The following is a 20384-nucleotide window of genomic DNA, read 5'->3' on the forward strand; positions in this document are numbered from 1 at the left end:
AAAAGAAGGTTTGTAAAAATGCCGTTTGGAAAAAAACTATGTCTGTTCTTTTTCGGAACAACAAAAGGAGAGGATGTGAAAATTTCCGGGTAGGGTGGTCCTTAAATGACTATGAAAATAATTTAAAACAATTAAAAATGGGCCAAAAATTTTTCAAGCCTTCCCCTGCTTTCGTTTTTTTAAACCCAAAATAAAACTATTAAAAAAAAGGGGGATATTTTTTTCTCATTAAATTTTTAAAAAGTAAGAGTTTTTTTGGGAAATTTAAAATTTCCCCAGTTAAAACTCAGTTTCCCCTGTTTGCCTAATTGGGAAAAGAAACTACTTTTGTACAGCAAAAATGAAATTTATGCGTTATATGTGACTTAAGTATATATAGGCGGTTTGAATCAATCTGTAATTAGTTGTATTGTTATTTACAAAGTGAAGTTAGTCACAATAGGCAAGAAGTTATTTATAGTCATTTTATGTAAAGTTAATATTTTAATAGAAAAATATACATGTTTGTTTATTTGTTTTTGTTGTTGTTGGTGTTGTTTTCTAGGATCACCTCATCATCAAAAACAGAGACAGAAAAAGGAAGAAACCCACAAAACTTTAAATATGTTCTCTATAATCATATTAAATTTACTTGTTGTACCCCTATGATCCCTATATCTACATTTCTCTACCACAAAATAACTTCACTTAAGTTTGTTGACATGACTGGACTTTTTTCTAGATATTTATATTAAAATGATCTCGAGATTTATGTTCCATTTGTTCTAAGTCTGACAAAAAATGTTTGTGCAAAATCTCCGATCATTCGGGTTTTTTTTCCAAGAGTTATTATTATATTTATTTATATTTATTATTATTATAAATATGAAAAGATGACACAAAACGGGATATGAATAGCACAAAAATACAATCTGAGTATATTTCTTAGTAATACTTTTCATGGCTATGTGATTTAAAGTGTGTATGTAAAAAAATTGATTGTTACCCTTTTTAGCGTTTTAACCCCAGTGGGGGAAAGAATTTCTTAAAATTTTAGTGGACATTTAAAGGTACAGAAAATAAAAAAAAACAAAAACCAAACCCTTCAGAAAATTTGTTTATTTTTAGTTTCTAAGTAGCCCTAGGTTAAAAATTAAACGAAATACCGAAACCCTTCTTGTTTTATTCAAAACTACGTATTTTGGGGGGGCTTATCCAAATTTTTGACGGGAAATTTGGGGGAGATGGCCCCAACCTTTCTAATTCCTTATTTCACTTTTTGGGTTTCGGAATTTTTAGGCCGAGCGGTCTGAAAAGGGCGGACCATACCAAAACGGACAGTATGTCGGGACAGGGCGGTCCGTGTTTTTCGGACAGGGCACTTTATCTAACTTATTCATTAAGACACAGATTATATACAAATATATCAATATATGCACATGGCAGTATAAGTTTAAACAATGTTCTTTACATTTATAACACATAACAATTAAGATTTTTCTATTAGAATCCTCATTATCGGAAATCACAAAAACAAACAGACAATGTAACTCGGATGCGTCTAGATGCAATGTAACAAGTTCAGCGCTTTAAAATGGAAAGATGCGATTAAAAAGAGATCGATCCAATATAAATTATTAAAATGAATTTCTACCAATGTACTAAACTGTAAACATTGATATCTGAAGTCTGCCAACCCCAGATTGGCCGGATGAAATCTGTTTCGTTGGTAAATTTTGACACTAGTGGTGCTAAATTTTCTGTAATTGGGGACACTTTTTCCTTGAGTTTGTCGGGTGTACAAAAACATTATTTATCTCCAAAACCCCCCTAGAAAGTTTAAAATCATCCCTTGGGAAAGCCCGATCATGGCCAAAATACTTAGCTTCTTTGGTTGGTTTAAACCTATTTTATTCCCGAATATTTTGCATGTGCCAAAATAAACATTTTCAACAATTACAATTTTGGCTGAAAGCAAAATTTTGAGAATGTTATCTGAGCTTTTAAATATAAAACAACCGGGGAAAACAATCTTATTTTTCTGGGAAAAGGCCCTTTGCTGGAGTTTTTTTTTCCACAAAATTACTGTATTTTTACATTTTTTAGTGTATCCCTGTGCTTAATTTCCAATTTTACCCTTTTTCCCCCTCTTTTTTTAAAAAAAAAAAAAAAAAGAAAATAAGAAACCCTAAAGAAAGCCCAACGCGGCCCCCCAGCACCGGCTTAAAACAGAAATTTTAAATTTAAAAAGAAAAGGTACTTTTGAATTTTTAAACATCCGCAGATGGTTTTTCATACAGGGGGTTATCATGGAACCTTTTAAAGGACACAGAGTGGCCCCTTCCATGAAAAACGGCCCTAAAATGGGTTTTCCCCAAAATCGTGGGTTTATAAACCTTTGATTACATAATCTTTTTTTTATTTTTTTTCTTTTTAGTTGGGTTAAGTGCCAAAACGATTTTTGGGTGACAAAACCAACATGGCCATTTTGAAACCAAAATACTTTAAAATTTTCTGTCATTTTCAATAAATTTGGCCCCTTTTTTAAAATCTTTTGATCAATTTAAATTCTTTGTTTAAAGTTAAAATCCCTTTATATAAAAAAGTAGGAAAAAAACTAGAATTTCCGTAGAAAGTTTTGTTTCTAAGACACTTCAACTTCTGGAAAAAGAGAGGACCTCAGAAATTGAAGAGACAAGGTTATATGTTTATGAAATCTATATCTTGGAAATATTTAAATTTATTATTGTCATTAGTTTTCGCGACCTAGCAATTTTTTTTTCTGTTGGTTTTGTTGAAATTTTTCAGTACTAAGATAAGTTTCACTTATACATGTTTTGTTCACCAAGAAGTAACCTTTTTATTAAGATTCATAAACAATCATTACCTCAGCTTATTGATAATTGAAGAATAATAATATGAAAAAGGCAAAGCCTCAAAGCGAGCTCGATGTACTTAAAAATTTAACGTGAAATAGTATGAAATAATCGCTCATTTCTATCTCAAATGCAGTGACGAGTGCGTGTGACTGGCTCCGCCCCTGTCGTTAAATGAATAACAAGTTTTGAAAACGTTGATTAAACTTTGTTTGTTTATTTTATTTCACTCTATAATATTTCAAGCGAAATAAAGATTATTAAAAGTGAATTAAATCGAGGATATTGAATGAGTGTAAGTTCAATACTGAATTTATTGCACGAATTGAATAAAATTATATTATACGAGCCTCTGGCGAGCATAATATCATTTTATTCAACGAGTGCAATAAATTCAGTGGTGAACTTACACGAATTTAATATTTTATTTAGCACATACCCAAAATAAATACCGTTTAAAGTGAAATAAGAGTCATTTTACATTGACGCGCCTATAGTATACAGACTTCCCGAAAGTTGAAAAAAACTGTCAGACATTTGGTCTGACAAACCATGAAAATCTGTCGGACCGAAACGAAATCTGTCGGACCAAATAAAATTGATCAAAATCAAAGAATAACTTGTGTTTGTATTTCTAAGACACATTTTGTTTTTAATTTTTTCGCCGTAAAAATCGGCACATTCCTTACAGCGCATTTTCATCTCCTCCCTATCATACACCAACGATTCACTGTCTTGCTTCTATTTTTCATTAAATTTTGTCTCAGATCTATTCTTTTTATCCTTATACTGCTGTTCTGCCTGTTCCTCTGACGTAGATTTTTAATTTTTCCAAGGTTTCTCACCTTTAGCGACGCCATTTTGTATACATGCGGCTTGGATAAAAGCCGGACAGTCGGACCGATCCGGAGTAAAAACTCGTCGGACCTGATCAAAATTTATCGGACATGTCCGTCGGACCGACGTATTTCGGGAAGTCTGAGTATACTGCTAACATTTAGCGCGTCTTTACACTTTGTTTGTATAACGCTAATGACTTCACGTCAAAATATATGCACGGCCGTGCAATACCATTTTTACGGAGTCGCAAAAGCGGCACGGGTGTGTGATAAATGTAAAACTTAAAATGTTTGCGACATTAAAATAGCGTACTTGATTTGATTGTTTTGCACGTGCTGTTTGGCGCTACATTGTGACGTCACGTAAACAATACTTTAAACGCCTGTACAGCGTTAACGACTGAATAAAAGATATTGGTGTTCGGATTAATTTTCTTAGTTAGACCATTTTCTTTCATTCTAGATAGTTTTCACAACAAAATTCGACAAAAAATGTTTTTATTTATCAGATTTTTCAAACAAAATGGCGTCTTCAATTTTCATTTTAAAGTTGTCATTCGATATTTTATACACAGCTTCCGTTATTCTGGTTCCCTGTCCAATTATGGTTCCCATAGACGTGCGCGGGTGACCAGTCTACACATCCGTTTTCAGTCAGAATTCCTCAGTTTTTATCGTTATCTTTAAATTCGAAAAGTTGCGATGTGTCCAATTCGGTACTTCGGACGAAAGTTTTCAAAACCATCACTTAGCAGGTACTGGCGTTACCGTAAAGCTCGCTTTGCGAGCAGGCCCTTCGGGCCAGCTCGTCGAGCTCGCTATGAAAAAGGCAAAGCCTCAAAGCGAGCTCGATTTTCTTTTACTGTGAAATAGTATAAAATAATCGTTCATTTTTATTTTACATTTTCCGTTTTAAAATTGTCATTCGGTATTTTGAATTACAGTCAACCCGGCCCCAAGTTAACCCGGCCCCAAGTTAACCCGGCCTCAAAATTGGTCAACCCGGCCCCAAAATTGGTCAAACCTGCCCCACAGTATTTTAATTTGGTCAATGCGGCCCCAGAATTGGTCAGTGCGGCCCCAAAATCGGTCATTCCTGCCCCAATATATATATTTTTCAAAGAAAACTATTCAGGTCATTTTGTTGTATGATGGAATAAAAAATGATTTATTATTAATTGAATATTATTAACTATAGAACAATAGTAAAAACACACGAACTGGCATAAAAGTGTCGGTGAATTTAATTGCGCCAATTAAGACTTTGACACGCAATAGTGATAATGAATAACATCAACAATTATAATGTACATCAACATTATTTCAGATGTGATAATCAAACAGTTTAAAGCAATCAATTAACAAAAAGGTATAGCTGTGAAAACAAATCCTTTAAATAAGTTGGTAGTATCTTTCATGTCTTATTGATGTAAATTAAAGATGGTTACATTCATGAGTGTAATTAGGGAAAAAAATGCATAGAATTTTGAGTTAAAAGGTTTGTATAAATACAGTTTCCAAAATCTTTTTTTCAGTTCATTTGAATGTTTTTATTGAATACGTTCATCAGTATAATTAATAATTGTTTCGTGTTTTATTAACTTATTTTCAAAGACTATTTACCGTGTAAAAAAGTATTGGAATATTACTAAGTGTTTGAAAAATTGATAGTGTTTTGTGTTTAATCACTTTGATAACTGTATTTATGTGGATATATTGTGCGTGACAGACAGGAGGCAGTAACCTGCGATACCTGTGATAGATGGAATCATCTCATACTTAAAAACTGTTAATGGAAACACTTTAGTGTGCTTTTGGTCATTTCTTTCTTTTTCTTTTTTTAACATACAATAACATAGTAATGATTTGAACACATTAAGGTTTCTTTTCCATAATATGTCAATAAAAAAGTTTAGTTTTTATTTAATACTTCTATCGTAGAGAGGTTAAGGTTGAAGACAGATGTCACCTTATTTTCGCGACGGTAAAAAGAGTAAACTATGCGTGTTGCTTTTTTGTTAATATTGATAGTTTTTATATAAAATAAATAATAAAAGATATCATCGCTAAACTTTTGTTGTTTTATGTGTCTATATTTTAAAGCAAAATAAATAATAAAAAAAATGGGGCCTCCGGTTGACCAGAAATAACATTGGTTTGAGGCCGGGTTGACCAATTTGGGGCCGGGCTGACTAAAGGCCGGGTTGACTCGGGGCCGGGTTGACTTGTACCGGGTATTTTATACACTGCTTCCGTTTATTCTGGTTCCTCATTTCAATTAATTTATGTTCCCATATAGGTGCGCAGGACACCAGTCTACGCTTCAATCAGAGTACATCTTGCCTGCTGCACAGTAAATGGGCCAATTTTTCAAAAATACATGTAATGCAGGCTTTTTCAAAGAATATTTTGCTTTTGCAATTAATTTTTTGTGTTTTTACAAAGAACTTACTATAAAGCAAATGTGCCCAAAAGTTTTTTTATGAAAGCATTACCCAAAATATAGATACAGACATTTTTATACCCTAAAAATGCCCAATTTTACATGTAATGTGTTAGCATCTGATTTTTTGGTGTTTTTAGAATTAACACCACTATTATCTGTTCTAATTTATCTCTTAATTTTTTTTACATGCACATAGAAAATTTAGTTACCTTTCCAATGATATATTATACTTGGTATACATCATCCTGGTTTTTATCGTTAAGATGATTTTAGTAAAATCAGACTTTTGTAATGCATCAGTTTTTTCAAAATACAGTTATTAATTAAACAAGTATACCTTTAAGCAATTACAAATAAAATAGTACTTTATTGTCTTAATCTAATGAAATATGAATTAAAAACATATGTAAAGTGTTTTCAAAACAAATTTTGAAACAATTTTACCATAGTATGCATTATAGTGGTGAAAAAAAATTTGTGATGAAAAAACTGTAACGTCCGTCCCCCTCTCATAAAATATCCAATTTTAAAACAATACTCATAAAAAACAATGTTTCTGGTGCCTATTGATAGTCTTACTATGAAAATGTTACAAAAATTGCCAATTTCTATGTTAATGAGAAAAAAAATACAATAATGTAAAAGTTGTGTGTAACATCCGTCCCCGTAACATCCGTCCCCCTATATATGGTACTTATTAAATCTCACATAAACTGTAATTGAAAAGGGAATTTTACACTAAAACACCAAAGTTACAATGAAAAATGAAGAAATAATGGAAATAAAGGACTGAAATGATGTATTTATATAAAAATTATTATTTGTGAACACCAAATTCCTTAATTTTGAAAAAAAATCATTATTTTTTGCTAAAAAAATAAAATTATTTACTTTGAAATAAAGTTAATATGTTTTTTTTAAACATCAAATGGGCCTATAAGTTTATAAAAATAATAGTTAAGCTTATATGAATTTATGACAAATATAATATTTTGTTATTCTGTGTTTTCAAACTAAGGGTACAGGAGGGGACGGATGTTACAGAAATTAACTATTAGAACTAATGATTCTTTTTACAGTAATACTCAAACTTATCTTGTTCTTATGACGCATGATAGAGAAGTAGTAAGTTTTGCAACTGTATAGGAATGTTTCACACAACAATAAAATAGTATTAAAAAAAATAACTAGAAGAAACAAACACAAAATCCAAAATAGGATATACAGAAAAGGTGTAAACAGTAGAGATGTTGAAAGTATCTTTTTGATTAAAATTAGTCATTTGTTAAAACATAAATTCTTTAGCCTTAAATAGTTAACAAATCATCTCAGCCCCTCATATGGATCCTTACTATATACACACAGAGGGGGCTGGCACTTAATTGGAAGTTAACGAGCTGTATATTGGGAGCTGTGTATTGTATATTGGGAAGTGTGATATATTACAAAACAGTAGGGGTGCCAATATAGGGTGATGTACATATGCTTAAAAACAGTGGGAGGGACTACCATATCTGTTAGAGAAGGCCTGTCATTAAGTAAGCTGTAGATCAATTAAGTCAAAGGATTTATTGAACTTCAAAATTTTACAGGCTAAAGATGTAGTCAATTAAAAAATAAACAAATAAAGAAATACAATTCAATACCCTGATTAAATTTCTTTTTCTTCAAAATTCCAGCATATTTTCTTACAATTTGACCCATTTAGTTATCACTAATAAAGTGGAAGAAAATCTTAAGTAAAGGATATGGTTAGGATTCCTATAATGAAAAAGTTGGGATAATTGTGAAAAATTGTCTGTATGAACCCTTCGCAAATTATTTTGAACCTATAAATTTTATTGAATGACAAATTAGTTCATAGTTAAGCAGTTCATGTACACTGAAATATTTACACAGAGAATTATTATTAAAAGTTAGAAATAATGAGCTTATGACACTGAATCATAATGAAATCTTTGGATAATGCTGCTGACATTCCACATTAATTTACTTAAAATTTCATCAAATCGATAGTACTTAATTGCAACAATTTAAAATCTTTTTAATGAAATTTTTTAATTGTTTATAATTTATGTATTTAGTAATGACAAATTCAAGCTTGCATATGTTTCAATCTGAAAACTTCTTATTTACTTCACACTGTATCATATCTTTTACAAAAATAAATCTTATTATATAACAAAAGTATTATTGTAAATGATTTCATGTATAGAAAGGTACCGTTGGTATGACATTCTTTCTTTAACACAGTGTTTTAATGCATTATCTGGAAACAAGGATTATTTTATTTCATTAGCAATATTCTTATTTTATTCCAAACATTTCAATGTTCATTCAAATGTAAGATAACTGGAAGAAAACTAAGTCATTGCAACTTTTCATTGTGAAACGCAAAAAGTAAGAAACTCCATAATTGTCGGGTATATTTCTACATTTTTCTCATAATTTGTTCAATTATTTTACATTTATTGTACTATATAAAGCATAATACTCTAAGAAATTTTATTACTTGAAAATAAAACCAAAGAAAGTATGAACTATGAGCTTTAAACATCTAGTGTAACATCCGTCCCCCCAAAAATGTAACATCCGTCCCCCTGATGCAATTCATTTCTGGATTATCTGACAAGAAATAAACATAAGAAAGTCCTATAATTTTTACTGTTTTATAAGAAATGTGTTTGCAAATTTGATTTAAGTATGATTTGATGTACCTATCCTTGTTTTTTTTACTTTGTTTCTAACATGTTTGAAAATTTAATTTTGCAGGGAAAAAACTGACAATTTGATAGCAAATATTTTTATATCTAAAATGAATTTTCTCAAAAAATTTTGTGACACTTAACAGAATACATAATATATTAATAAAATAATGAGAAATAATACAATTTTAATTGTAAATTTTAAGATATTCAGACTTTGAGTATATCTTTGTAACATCCGTCCCCTACCCACACGGTTCACGTAAGATGTAATATTTTGAAAAAAGTATTCAAAAACTTATCCTTTCTTTCCAAAAATATTGTTACAGACATCCTAAGATTTTTAAAAAAAGCAAATATTTTCTTGTATGTTTAACTTTATTTTTTGACTTAGATGCTAACACAATTGGCCCATTTACTTTGCAGCAGGCAATCTGCATTTATCGTTATCTTGTAATTCAAAAGTTGCCATGTGTCAATTTGGTACTTCGGACGAAAGTTTTCAAAACCATCACCTAGCAGGTACTCGTGTTACTGTAAAGCTCGCTTTGGGCAAGCTCATCGAGCTCGCTATTATCAGTCAATTAATATGAATAAGGCAAAGCCTCAAAGCGAGCTCTTGGAGAGAAATTATAGTTCACATACATTTTACTATCATGGCTATCATCACATCGGCGGCAGCCCCATTTTTTACCACACATTTTATAGATTACAAAATACTTTGAACTGTATTCTTACACTCAACAATACCACATACTATTTTAGGTTCTAAATTCGACCATTTCGTGATTTAAATATGATATTTATTTGAATACATCTGCAGCGAACGTTAGTTCACTAAAAATCCAATTTTGATTTTAATAATTTCTTTTTGAGAAATGGAATTTGCGAAATTGGAACCTACCTGAAGTTGATATTGACCCATCGTCTATTTCTTTTTAGCTCACCTGTCACAAAGTGACAGGGTGAGCTTTTGTGATCGCTTTTCGTCCGTCGTCCGTCCGTAAACTTTTGCTTTAAATGACATCTCCTCATAAACCACTGAGCCAATTTCATCCAAACTTCACAGGAATGTTCCTTTGGTGGTCACCTTTAAAAATTGTTCAAAGAATTTAATTCCATGCAGAACTCTGGTTGCCATGGCAACCAAAAGAAAAAACTTTAAATATCTTCTTTTAAAAAACCATAAGAGCTAGAGCTTAGATATTTGGCATGAAACATCTTCTAGTGAGTGTCTACCAAGTTTGTTCAAATAAAAGCCCTGGGGTCAAAATTGGCCCCGCCCCTGGGGGTCATTGATTTTCCCTTTATGCATATAGTAAAAACTTAAAAAATCTTCTTTTAAAGAACCGTAAGAGCTAGAGCTTAGATATTTGGCATGAAACATCTTCTAGTGAATGTCTACCAAGTTTGTTCAAATAAAAGCCCTGGGGTCAAAATTGGCCCCGACCCAGGGGGTCATTGATTTTCCCAATATGCATTATAGTAAAAACTTAAAAAATCTTCTTTTAAAGAACCCAAAGAGCTAGAGCTAAGATATTAAGCATGAAACATCTTCTAGTGAGTGTCTACCAAGTTTGTTCAAATTAAAGCCCTGGGGTCAAAATTGGCCCCGCCCCGGGGGTCATTGATTTTCCCTATATGCATATGGTAAAAACTTAAAAAAATCTTCTTTTAAAGAACCATAAGAGCTAGAGCTTAGATATTTGGCATGAAACATCTTCTAGTGAATGTCTACCAAGTTTGTTCAAATAAAAGCCCTGGGCTCAAAATTGACCCTGCCCCAGGGGGTCATAGATTTTCCCTATATGCATATAGTAAAAACTTAAAAAATCTTCTTTTAAAGAACCAAAAGAGCTAGAGCTAAGATATTGAGCATGAAACATCTTCTAATGAGTGTCTACCAAGTTTGTTCAAATAAAAGCTCTGGGGTCAAAATTGGCCCCGCCCCAGGGGGTCATTGATTTTCCCTATATGCATATAGTAAAAACTTAAAAAATCTTCTTTTAAAGAACTCAAAGAGCTAGAGCTTAGATATTTAGCATGAAACATGTTCTAATGGGTGTCTACCAAGTATGTTCAAATAAAAGCCCTGGGGTCAAAACTGGCCCCGCCCGGGGGGTGGGGGGGTCATTGATTTTCCTTATATGTGTATAGCAAAAACTTAAAAATCTTCTTTGGAAAAACCCAAATAGCTAGAGTTTAGATATTAAGCATGAAACATCTTTTAGTAAATATCTACAAAGTTTGTTCAAATAAACACCCGGGGGTCAAAACTGGCCCTGCCCCAGGGGTGACATTGTTTTTAACTATATGTGTATAGTAAAAACTTTAAAAATCTTCTTTTAAAAAAGCCAATGAGCTAGAACTTAGATGTTTAGCATGAAACATCTTCTTATGGGTGTCTACCAAGTCTGTTCAAATAAACAAATAAAAGCCCTTGGGTAAAAATTGGCCCGGGGGTGGGGGGCCTATATACAGGTGAGCGACCTCAGGGCCATCATGGCCCTCTTGTTTCTTTTTTTGATCGATAAAATACGTGTAAAGTTACATGTACTTTATTTAACCATATACAGGGCTTCCATTAAGTTTCAAAATTGGAAGACAGAGCCTTCAACGTATCTAACATTGGAAGTCACATTATAAGGTAAAGAAGGAAAAGTATGATATTCTGGAAGTCGCAAGCCAAAACTAAGGTGTAAATTACTCACAAACTTCCACTAATGGAAGTCCTGCATATTATTAAAACCAGTATGTTTAAGAGTCATTCAAATAAAGAAGATACAGCAAAATTAAACATTTTCTGGTCACAACATCAAGTTTTTTCTTCTCATTTTTCAAAATAACTGTGCTAATTTCTTTAGACGGGGAGTCTGCATGTGGCTAAGTGGTTTCAAACCACTTGCCCCTCAATGCTTTGGGTTCAAATTCCGACAGGGACTTTGGATTATATCATGGGAGGAAGCTATCCAGCAAGAATACGAAACATCGGTGGTTCTACTCAGGTGCCTGTTTGTGTCTGAAAATATGCATGTAAGGGGACATGAGGTTTTCCTCCACCAGTTAAGCTGAACATCACCATGACCTATATTGTGTTGGTGCGACTTAAAACCCAATCTGATTAAAAAAAAAAATCCCCCCAGATCAACGGGATGGGCTTCTTCCCCTATCTTTGGGAAAAAAACAACAAAAAAACCTCTGGACATACATAATTAATATTAAGTAAACTAACATTAGTTTTTATATTCATGTCTGTATAGGTCATTGACAGAGAAGTTACCATCAAAAGAGCTTCAGCGTAGAGGTGTGTGCCTGTTGAAGCTACATATAAGCAGTAGGAAGACAGGCCTGTTTGGCAGAGTTATCATCAGTTTTGAGACCCATCTTGAAGCCCTTCCTTCCCACAGCTTCTCACCAGGTAAGTAAATACAACTAAAGCTTGTTTGTTTCAAAGAAAAAGTTGAGCTATAATGATCGCTGTAGTCATAAATTTTATATAGCCCATTTTAAAAGTTATCAACAAGAAACTTAGAATACTTGCATATCAAGACAAGCTGCAATTGGTAGTTAAAGGTCATAATTATGAAGCTAATACTTTTTTAGTAATGCCCCTTTTTAACTTGTTAGATCCTCTGTTTTGAAGAAAAAGTTGTGCTATTATGATCATTTGTACTTTTTGTAATCATGCAAAACACTAAAAATTCCAGTTTGATTACATTCGTCTAATAAGCTGAACAAGAACATTTTATATTTCTAGGTGATATCATTGGTTTAAACACATCACAGGGAGACAACCAATCAGACAGCCTTGGATCAGGTCTTGTGACTAAAGTTAGCCAATCAGCTGTCAGTGTAGCATTTGATGAGTCACAAGACCTCTTTTCATTGGATGATGGGCCTAGTGTTTATTACAAACTAACAAAACTGGCTAATGATGTCACTTATAAAAGGCTAAAGAGGTGAGGGACATATTTTAGGAGCAGATCTTTTGATCCAGTGGTTTAATGTTTGACTAGTTATCAAGGTTTTGCAGGATTGATGTCCGCCCTAGGACTTTCAGTACTATTGGTCATGAGGATGGGACATTAAAAACTCAGGTCACATATCGGCTCTTCACCAGGCATGTGCTAGGGTGCCGTGATGATAACTTGCACTTTCCATTACCATCCATGAACAGGTTCAATCAAGCCGAGTCTGCAACATTGTCTTTTTTGTCATTTTGTGTGTTCTTTAGGGATTCTGATGTTCTCTATTTAACATCCAAAAAAAACAAATAAATCTCTTAAATTGGCAACTGCTGTATTACAGAATACCCAGAAAAAGGTAACTCAAAGGGGTTTCACAACATTGGCAAGCAAAATAAGGAAAGATACAAATTGATGTCATTTAATCATTTCTTCTTAGATTCTGTCTATTCTTTGTTTGATTTCTTTTATACCTTTTAGAAATTGTTCTAAAATCAGTGTTTTGCCCATGTCGTCAGACGTATAGAACCAGGCTAGTCTAAATACCAAGGTAGTCTACTTGGCAAAGTTCGTCTAACTATACATACATGTAAAAAACATGATCAAATGCATAAAATTGCAATTAATTTATTCAATTTTTTTTTTTAAATTTAGAACTCTAGGAAATCTGTCAAAGGTTCAGCATGGGGAGTGTGCAAACTTGGTGTCTGTGCTTTTTGATGAACAGCCCCTCTCGCCTCCAAACAATATACAAGGTAAATGTTTATGCCAAACATAAAGTGTTCATTAAACTAGTACTTTTAAATGGAATAATCACATGTAGTTTAAATGATTATTTATTCTTTACTGTAAAACAACACCTGTAGATTCAGGGTGATTTGTATGAACATAAATTTGGGTATTTGTTTTAAATAGGTAGATAGATTGAACAAAAAAAGTACATTAAGAATGCATGAGACACATACAGTTCAGGCCAATTAGTGAAAAGTTTTAAGGTATGCAAAACAAGCCATTTCTCCACCAGTAAAAATCTAGTGATAAAGAGCATAAATTTTTTATTTTTTTTGTTATTACATGTAAAACATCACAAGGATTGTGAATAATTCTATGCAATCATTTAATCCTCGATTACTAATATAACTATTTACTGTTGCAGATATTTGCAGAAGAATGCGTTAATACTGATACAAATGTACTAAGACTGAATCTCATAATTTTTTTTGTGTAAATGCCTGAGTACCAGGACATGACAAAACAAAATGGGTACCAGGACTTGACTAAACAAAATGGGTACCAGAACTTGACAAAACAAAATGGGTACCAGGACTTGACTAAACAAAATGGGTACCAAAACTTGAAAGAGCAAAATGTAATGTTCACATCATACATTTAAACAATATGCTAACAGATATTACCTTTTTTCCAGACTTGAAGTTTATAAATGAGAATCTAGATGAATCGCAACAAGATGCCGTCCAGTTTGCTCTGGCACAGAAAGAGTTAGCAGTGGTTCACGGGCCACCAGGTACAGGGAAAACTACGACAGTTATTGAGATTATACTACAGGCTGTTAAACATGGAAATAAGGTTCGTACACAATGAAATTAAATTTTGAATAATTTTTGTTGTCTGTTTTTAACACCTTGTGATAAAGGCAATTAATGTTAATTGATACAAAATTAGAGGTGTTGAAACCAATTTGTTTGTTAAGCATAATATTGTTTATTTATTCTGTCTTTAGTAATGATACAAAGAATATACCTTGCAAAATAAGTGAAATAAGCAGAAGTCAATCCAGCCGGTTAATATTCATGCACGGCTTTAATTACAGACGTGGTTCATGTAAGGTGTTGTTGATTATCTATCTATAGAATGACACTTATACGCGTTTACTACAAAAAGGTTCTGCTGTAAAATGATTTTTTAATCTTTTATAAATTCACTCTTTGAAATGATATTTATCCCGTAATAAACATATAAATATATTTTGAACAATATTCAAATATATTTTGAACATTATTCAAATATGTTTGAATATTATTCAAATATGTTGTGAATATTATTCAACAAGTGCCCAATCAAAGGCAGCCAATTACAATATGCATGAATATAGATTAACACAGTACTATTAATAATCATTTGTAAACACTGGTATATATTTTTATGACAATTAAATCATAATATTTAAAAGAAATGACCTATTCAACAAGCTGATGTACAAACAAACAATTATGTTGACGTATTTATCATTCAACCAATGTAAACTGGAAAACCTTAAGGCCTATGTCCTACCTAAAATATGATCATATAAATACAGGATAATACTTTAACTTCGGGTTGCATGAACTATCAATCTCTCTAAGAAATTTGCACGGGCCCTCCTAGCTCAAGCGAAGAATGATCACATAAAACAAACAAATTTTATGTAAATATAATTATCTATTTACAGATATTAGCCTGTGCACCATCAAACATTGCTGTAGATAATCTTGTAGAGAGACTCGCTCGGAGTAAACATAAAATCGTACGTCTAGGTCATCCCGCCAGATTGTTACCACACATACAGAAATATTCACTGGATGCTATCCTGTCTACGAGTGATGAGACCAAACTAGTAGAGGATGTGAGGAAAGATCTTGATAAAACTTTGGTATGCAATTTTCAAATTTTCATTTGGGTCAAAGATTGTTTCATTTGGGTCAAAGATTATTTCATTTGGGTTAAAGATTATTTCATTTGGGTAAAAGATTATTTCATTTTGGGTTAAAGATTATTTCATTTGGGTCAAAGATTATTTAAGATGGAAATTTGTGTCCAGTCTAAGTTTGACAAGGTTAGCTTTTAAAAAGCTAGTAGCGACTCGCTTCGTAATTTTTTTCCAGGGGTGTGTTGAAATGTAAAAATGACAGTTCTGTTAGCTGAAGAGACTTCAGCGAACATCAAAATAAAAGTGACATATAAAGTAATGGAATCCAGTTCTCTCAGTTTAACAAAGAGGAATATGAGTATATATGAAGATGTATGTAAACAGATAGAATGAAGTCCCTATGTCTATGCACATTTACTATATGGCCTGTTGACCTTGACCAAAAAATGTTAGATAGGTAGAATTCATAAAGATGTCTCTTTATACGAAGTTAAGTTGTAATATGTTATTGGCGTCCGCGCCGAAGCTGGAATGAGTGACAGACACAAGTCCTATACAGGAATATATTACTGAAGATTTCTCTTGGGTGTGGGCGAATTTAGATTCATGGGGCATGTTTAACATTTGATTTGTACAAGTTCTCAAGGCATTGGTACATATTCAATATTAAAGCTGGAGGCATTGAAGTTTATATCAATAAGACTTAAACATATTTTCCCTAAGCATTTTAATAAGAATTATGTCCACTTCATCTTGGTATGTGAAACATTTTAAACAAATGGATATGATGTAGATACATGAACAAAATTTTAAAGTGGTCAACAAGGCAATACCACATGCCAAAAATTTAAGGTTTAGGCATTAATAAGGTATAAAGTGTGCGTATGTGTTTTTATATAAGACGAGTCCTTGACCTATGTGTAGAACAATATGAACAACTATGAAAGAGGACTCCTGTAGTGTGGTTAATGTGCAGTCTTTGGTTTCATAGATATAATTTAAAGAGAAACTAAATTACACATTAGGGACAACAGATGAATAGGGATCCCAATTCCTGTTTATGCTCACCAGAGCACAACTTGCTCATAGTGAGCATAAAACATGAAAAGGGAATTATATTGTAAGAGGGCTTGGTATAATGATCATCTCCTGTACAAAGATTCAACAACAATAATCAACACAAATTTAGTTTATTCCATTCCCTATATATCTAATACTATCCCGGATCCCGGGCGTCCCAGATCCCGGGTTTTTTTCCTCCACCCTAAATACCGGAAAGGATAAAATGACCGGAAAAAAAGAAAAAGAAAAAAATGCACAGAACCAGATGTACACTTATGTTAATTAACCAAACGAAAACTAACTACAGAGAAAACAGGTGAAATTGCTAAATCAAAAGTCAGTGTAAATATGATTTATTGAAAAAAATTCATGAAAACAAACATTTTAATCATCATTATATCTTTGCGCTCAAAGCAATACTTGCTGCTTTTTAAAAATGGCGTGAAAATTGAAGGTTTTTTGACGCTATGTAAGATTAAATTTGATTGGCTAACTAATTTTGGATTCAAGCCATGACAGATAAATTTTGTAGAAAGCTGGAAGCCAAGCTTCGATTAAATTTTTGGATGGATTCGGAGTTTTAGGTTGTTTCTCAGTAAAATCGTAACGTAATACGGGCTCGCCGTGGCCTGACGGCAAAATTTAAGTTTCTGATTGGTAGGTTTCATACACAAACTTGAAATTGGTTTTTCTATTAATAACTGGATCTCAGATTCATGTTGTAATTAGAATGATTTATAAAAGATAACTGATTTAATTACACAAAAGCTGATAATATAATAAATTAATGTGCATTGACAACCAAAAAGGGGAAAGAACTTTGATCAGTCAATATTGACTTCAATGTTTGAGTAACTTCCTTCATGTGTTTGAAATATGCTGTGTGATAATTAATTTATTGATTTTTATTATATTCTTTTCAGTAATTAGTGAAAAATATTCACAGTATTCAAATTATATTTAAATACTTATGAGAAGAATATCTAAAATTGCCAGAAATATACATAAGTAAAATCTTTAAAAAGCACATACAGTAAATTAAATGATGACCATTGTCAAAAACATGTTTAAATGACCTATCACTATTTTTTCACATTTTAATCATTATTCATTTTATAATATTTTAGTCAGGACTGAAGAAAGCTAGAAATAAAGGTGAAAAACAGAAACTTAGGGAAGAGATGAAATCTTTGCGTAAAGAGTTACGCCAGCGTGCGGACGCTGCCACTAGAGACATTCTGAAACGAGCAGATGTTGTATTGGTCACCCTAACTAGTGCTACAGATGATGGACCAATGAAATTGCTGGAAGAAAGTCATTTTGATGTGACAATTATTGATGAAGTGTCACAAGCTATGGAAGCAGCCTGCTGGATCCCGCTTTTAAGAACAAAGAAATGTATTCTAGCTGGGGACCATCTACAGTTACCTCCTACTATACTCTCAAATGAGTAAGTTATATTTGATGTTGCTCAATAAAATGAAATATGGTTATTCTGAAATCTTGAATTTGTGTGCCCCCATTTAGGTCTGTCACACTGTTTTGCTGTCTGTCTGTCACACTGTTTTGCTGTCATGCTCTCCATCTTTAGACTGTCAAAGCAGTTGAATGAGGTGGTTTCTGTGTCCCATGAATACATTTCTAATTAAATTATTTCTGACCCACCATTGTATAAAGGAGGAAAAATAATTATGTGGTAATGGTTAGCAATTATTGTTTCAATGATAAAGTTTGATGAGTTAAGGGTAGATGTAACTGTTTTTATGATGGGCCAATTTAGGGGCCTAGTGGTTAAGGTCTTTGAATTCAGACCACTTGCCCCTCTCCACTGTGGATTTAAATCCTGCACTCCACTGTGGATTTAAATCCTGCAAGAGACTTTGTATTCTTTCATGTGAGCTAACTATATATTCAGCCAGTTTATAGAATTACAGTCCTCTACTGTGTTGGTATGACATAAAACCCAACCTAAAACAATTTAAAAGTTATGGGGTAATTGCTTCAGTTCAATAAAATTTTTACTCAAGCTCTTATGAGTTGCTTTCAAAATGAAGTTTGTTTGTGTATTAAGGTATGACTAATTTTGAGTCTCATTTTTTCATATAAATATTTGTTATTTACATTTATTGCATATATCATTGTTGTAGAGCCGCTAAAGGAGGTCTTGCTGTGACCTTGATGGAACGTGTTCTTGACCTTCATGGTGACAAGGTCATGAGAATGTTGACAACACAATACAGGATGAATGAGAAGATCATGCAGTGGTCATCAAAAGAATTGTACGAGTCCAAATTGATTGCTCATGATTCTGTGAAACATCATTTGCTGAGGTAATTAGTTTAATTTAAATAGATAGGGTATCTCTGATATGTTTGGCGGTGGGGGCCAAGGTCAAAGGTAACAAAGACTAGAAATTTATTGGGGAAGAATGTACTTTACTGGTATGCATGCAAGAAATGAAAAGATGGAGGATAGGTACTCTCATGTACTTAATATGGTTAGTAAATAAATACCTTCATGTACTTAATATAGTTAATAAACAAGTACCCTCATGTTTTATTATATTTGAGATCTGAAACTTCTTAATACATTGACATTCTTATTATGAGAGCACCTACAGTACTTTGATTTTTTTCCTCATACAGGGATTTGCCAGGTATTACTGAAAAAGAGACTAGCTTGCTACCATTATTGTACATAGACACTGCTGGTTGTGACCTACAGGAACTTGATTTGCCCGAGGAAATCTCTAAAGGAAATGAAGGTACTTTTTGTAAAATAACACCCTTCAGATATAAAGACCTTACAAGCTATAATTTTTGTCTGGAAGCAATCCTGTGACCTATTTCGCATCATTTCTTCTCATCAGCCAATCAATTTAAAAAGTTTTTATTTTTCCAGGAAAAAAACACTTTATTTAATAGTTGTAGCAAGAGTCTCTCTTTTAAGTTTACTCCTAGATGTTTAATGGTTGTGCTTATTACTGGCTGATAAGGCTGAAAATAAATAAAGTTAGATTGATACTTGACATAATTTTTGTCTGAAATGGTCTGAAAAATATCTTCTGAATGATAACTGGAATGATAGCTGAATATTTAAAGTATAGTACATTATGTACATGTATTTAGTTGGAAATTGTAAGTTATGTCTTTATTATTTGTTGCTTGACAGTTTGTCTTTTTTTGAAATACGGCAAAAATATGAAATTACTGGTACTGGCCTTAACTACTAATTCACAAGATTGCTCACTTTTCTAGAGTCTCACCATACAGTATCTAATAATACCATGATTTGTGCTTATGTATATAATGCTTTAACTTTGCTGATACTGGTTTGGAACATGGCCATGAAAATAATGCAGAATGTTCCTAAAACATAATAAAATAAGAAATAAACCTATTGATTTTTGAAATCATCATTGTTTACTACATCTAGTACTCAAAATAGAGAGAACGAGAGAAAACAAATTGTTGAAAGTTTAAGTGAACACGCTTGATTTATGTTTTGTTAAAACAATCTAAACACAATAACTTGTCAAACTTCCATTTAATTTATCAGGGAAAGGATTTAAGGCAGCAGTTTGGCATTTTCGCAGAGAAATATTTCTGTAGCAGAAATTGTTGCCTTAGTGCAATTACTGGTTAACTCTGGTTAAATTTAGAAGGACTTAACCCATTACTGCACTAAGATGACAATATTGTCTCTGATGTTAACAGTAGGGAGAAAAAAGCAATTTTGAAAGCTTGTTGTTATATAGAATATGACATATGAATAGTGTACATGTCTAAAAATACATCACGAAATTGTATGCCAAATTAACAACATGCAAAAAATTAAAATAGAAGATAAAATAACAGAAATTCAC

General features: G+C 32.4%; 1 protein-coding gene across 1 annotated transcript in view; it reads left to right on the plus strand.

The window, feature by feature from the left end:
* LOC132758324 (DNA-binding protein SMUBP-2-like) overlaps positions 1-20384 on the plus strand; it is a 36400-nt gene that overhangs the window by 769 nt on the left and 15247 nt on the right. The window contains exons 3-12 of the mRNA XM_060749905.1: positions 545-605; positions 2586-2678; positions 12106-12263; positions 12603-12804; positions 13465-13565; positions 14237-14397; positions 15260-15460; positions 17647-17969; positions 18667-18849; positions 19165-19283. Of these exons, the coding sequence (XP_060605888.1) occupies positions 545-605; positions 2586-2678; positions 12106-12263; positions 12603-12804; positions 13465-13565; positions 14237-14397; positions 15260-15460; positions 17647-17969; positions 18667-18849; positions 19165-19283 (1602 nt within the window). The remainder of the gene's footprint in view (positions 1-544; positions 606-2585; positions 2679-12105; positions 12264-12602; positions 12805-13464; positions 13566-14236; positions 14398-15259; positions 15461-17646; positions 17970-18666; positions 18850-19164; positions 19284-20384) is intronic.

This window comes from Ruditapes philippinarum, unplaced genomic scaffold, assembly GCF_026571515.1.
Source record: "Ruditapes philippinarum isolate M1 unplaced genomic scaffold, ASM2657151v2 ctg6828_1_1_1_1, whole genome shotgun sequence".
Taxonomy (NCBI): Eukaryota; Metazoa; Mollusca; class Bivalvia; order Venerida; family Veneridae; genus Ruditapes; species Ruditapes philippinarum.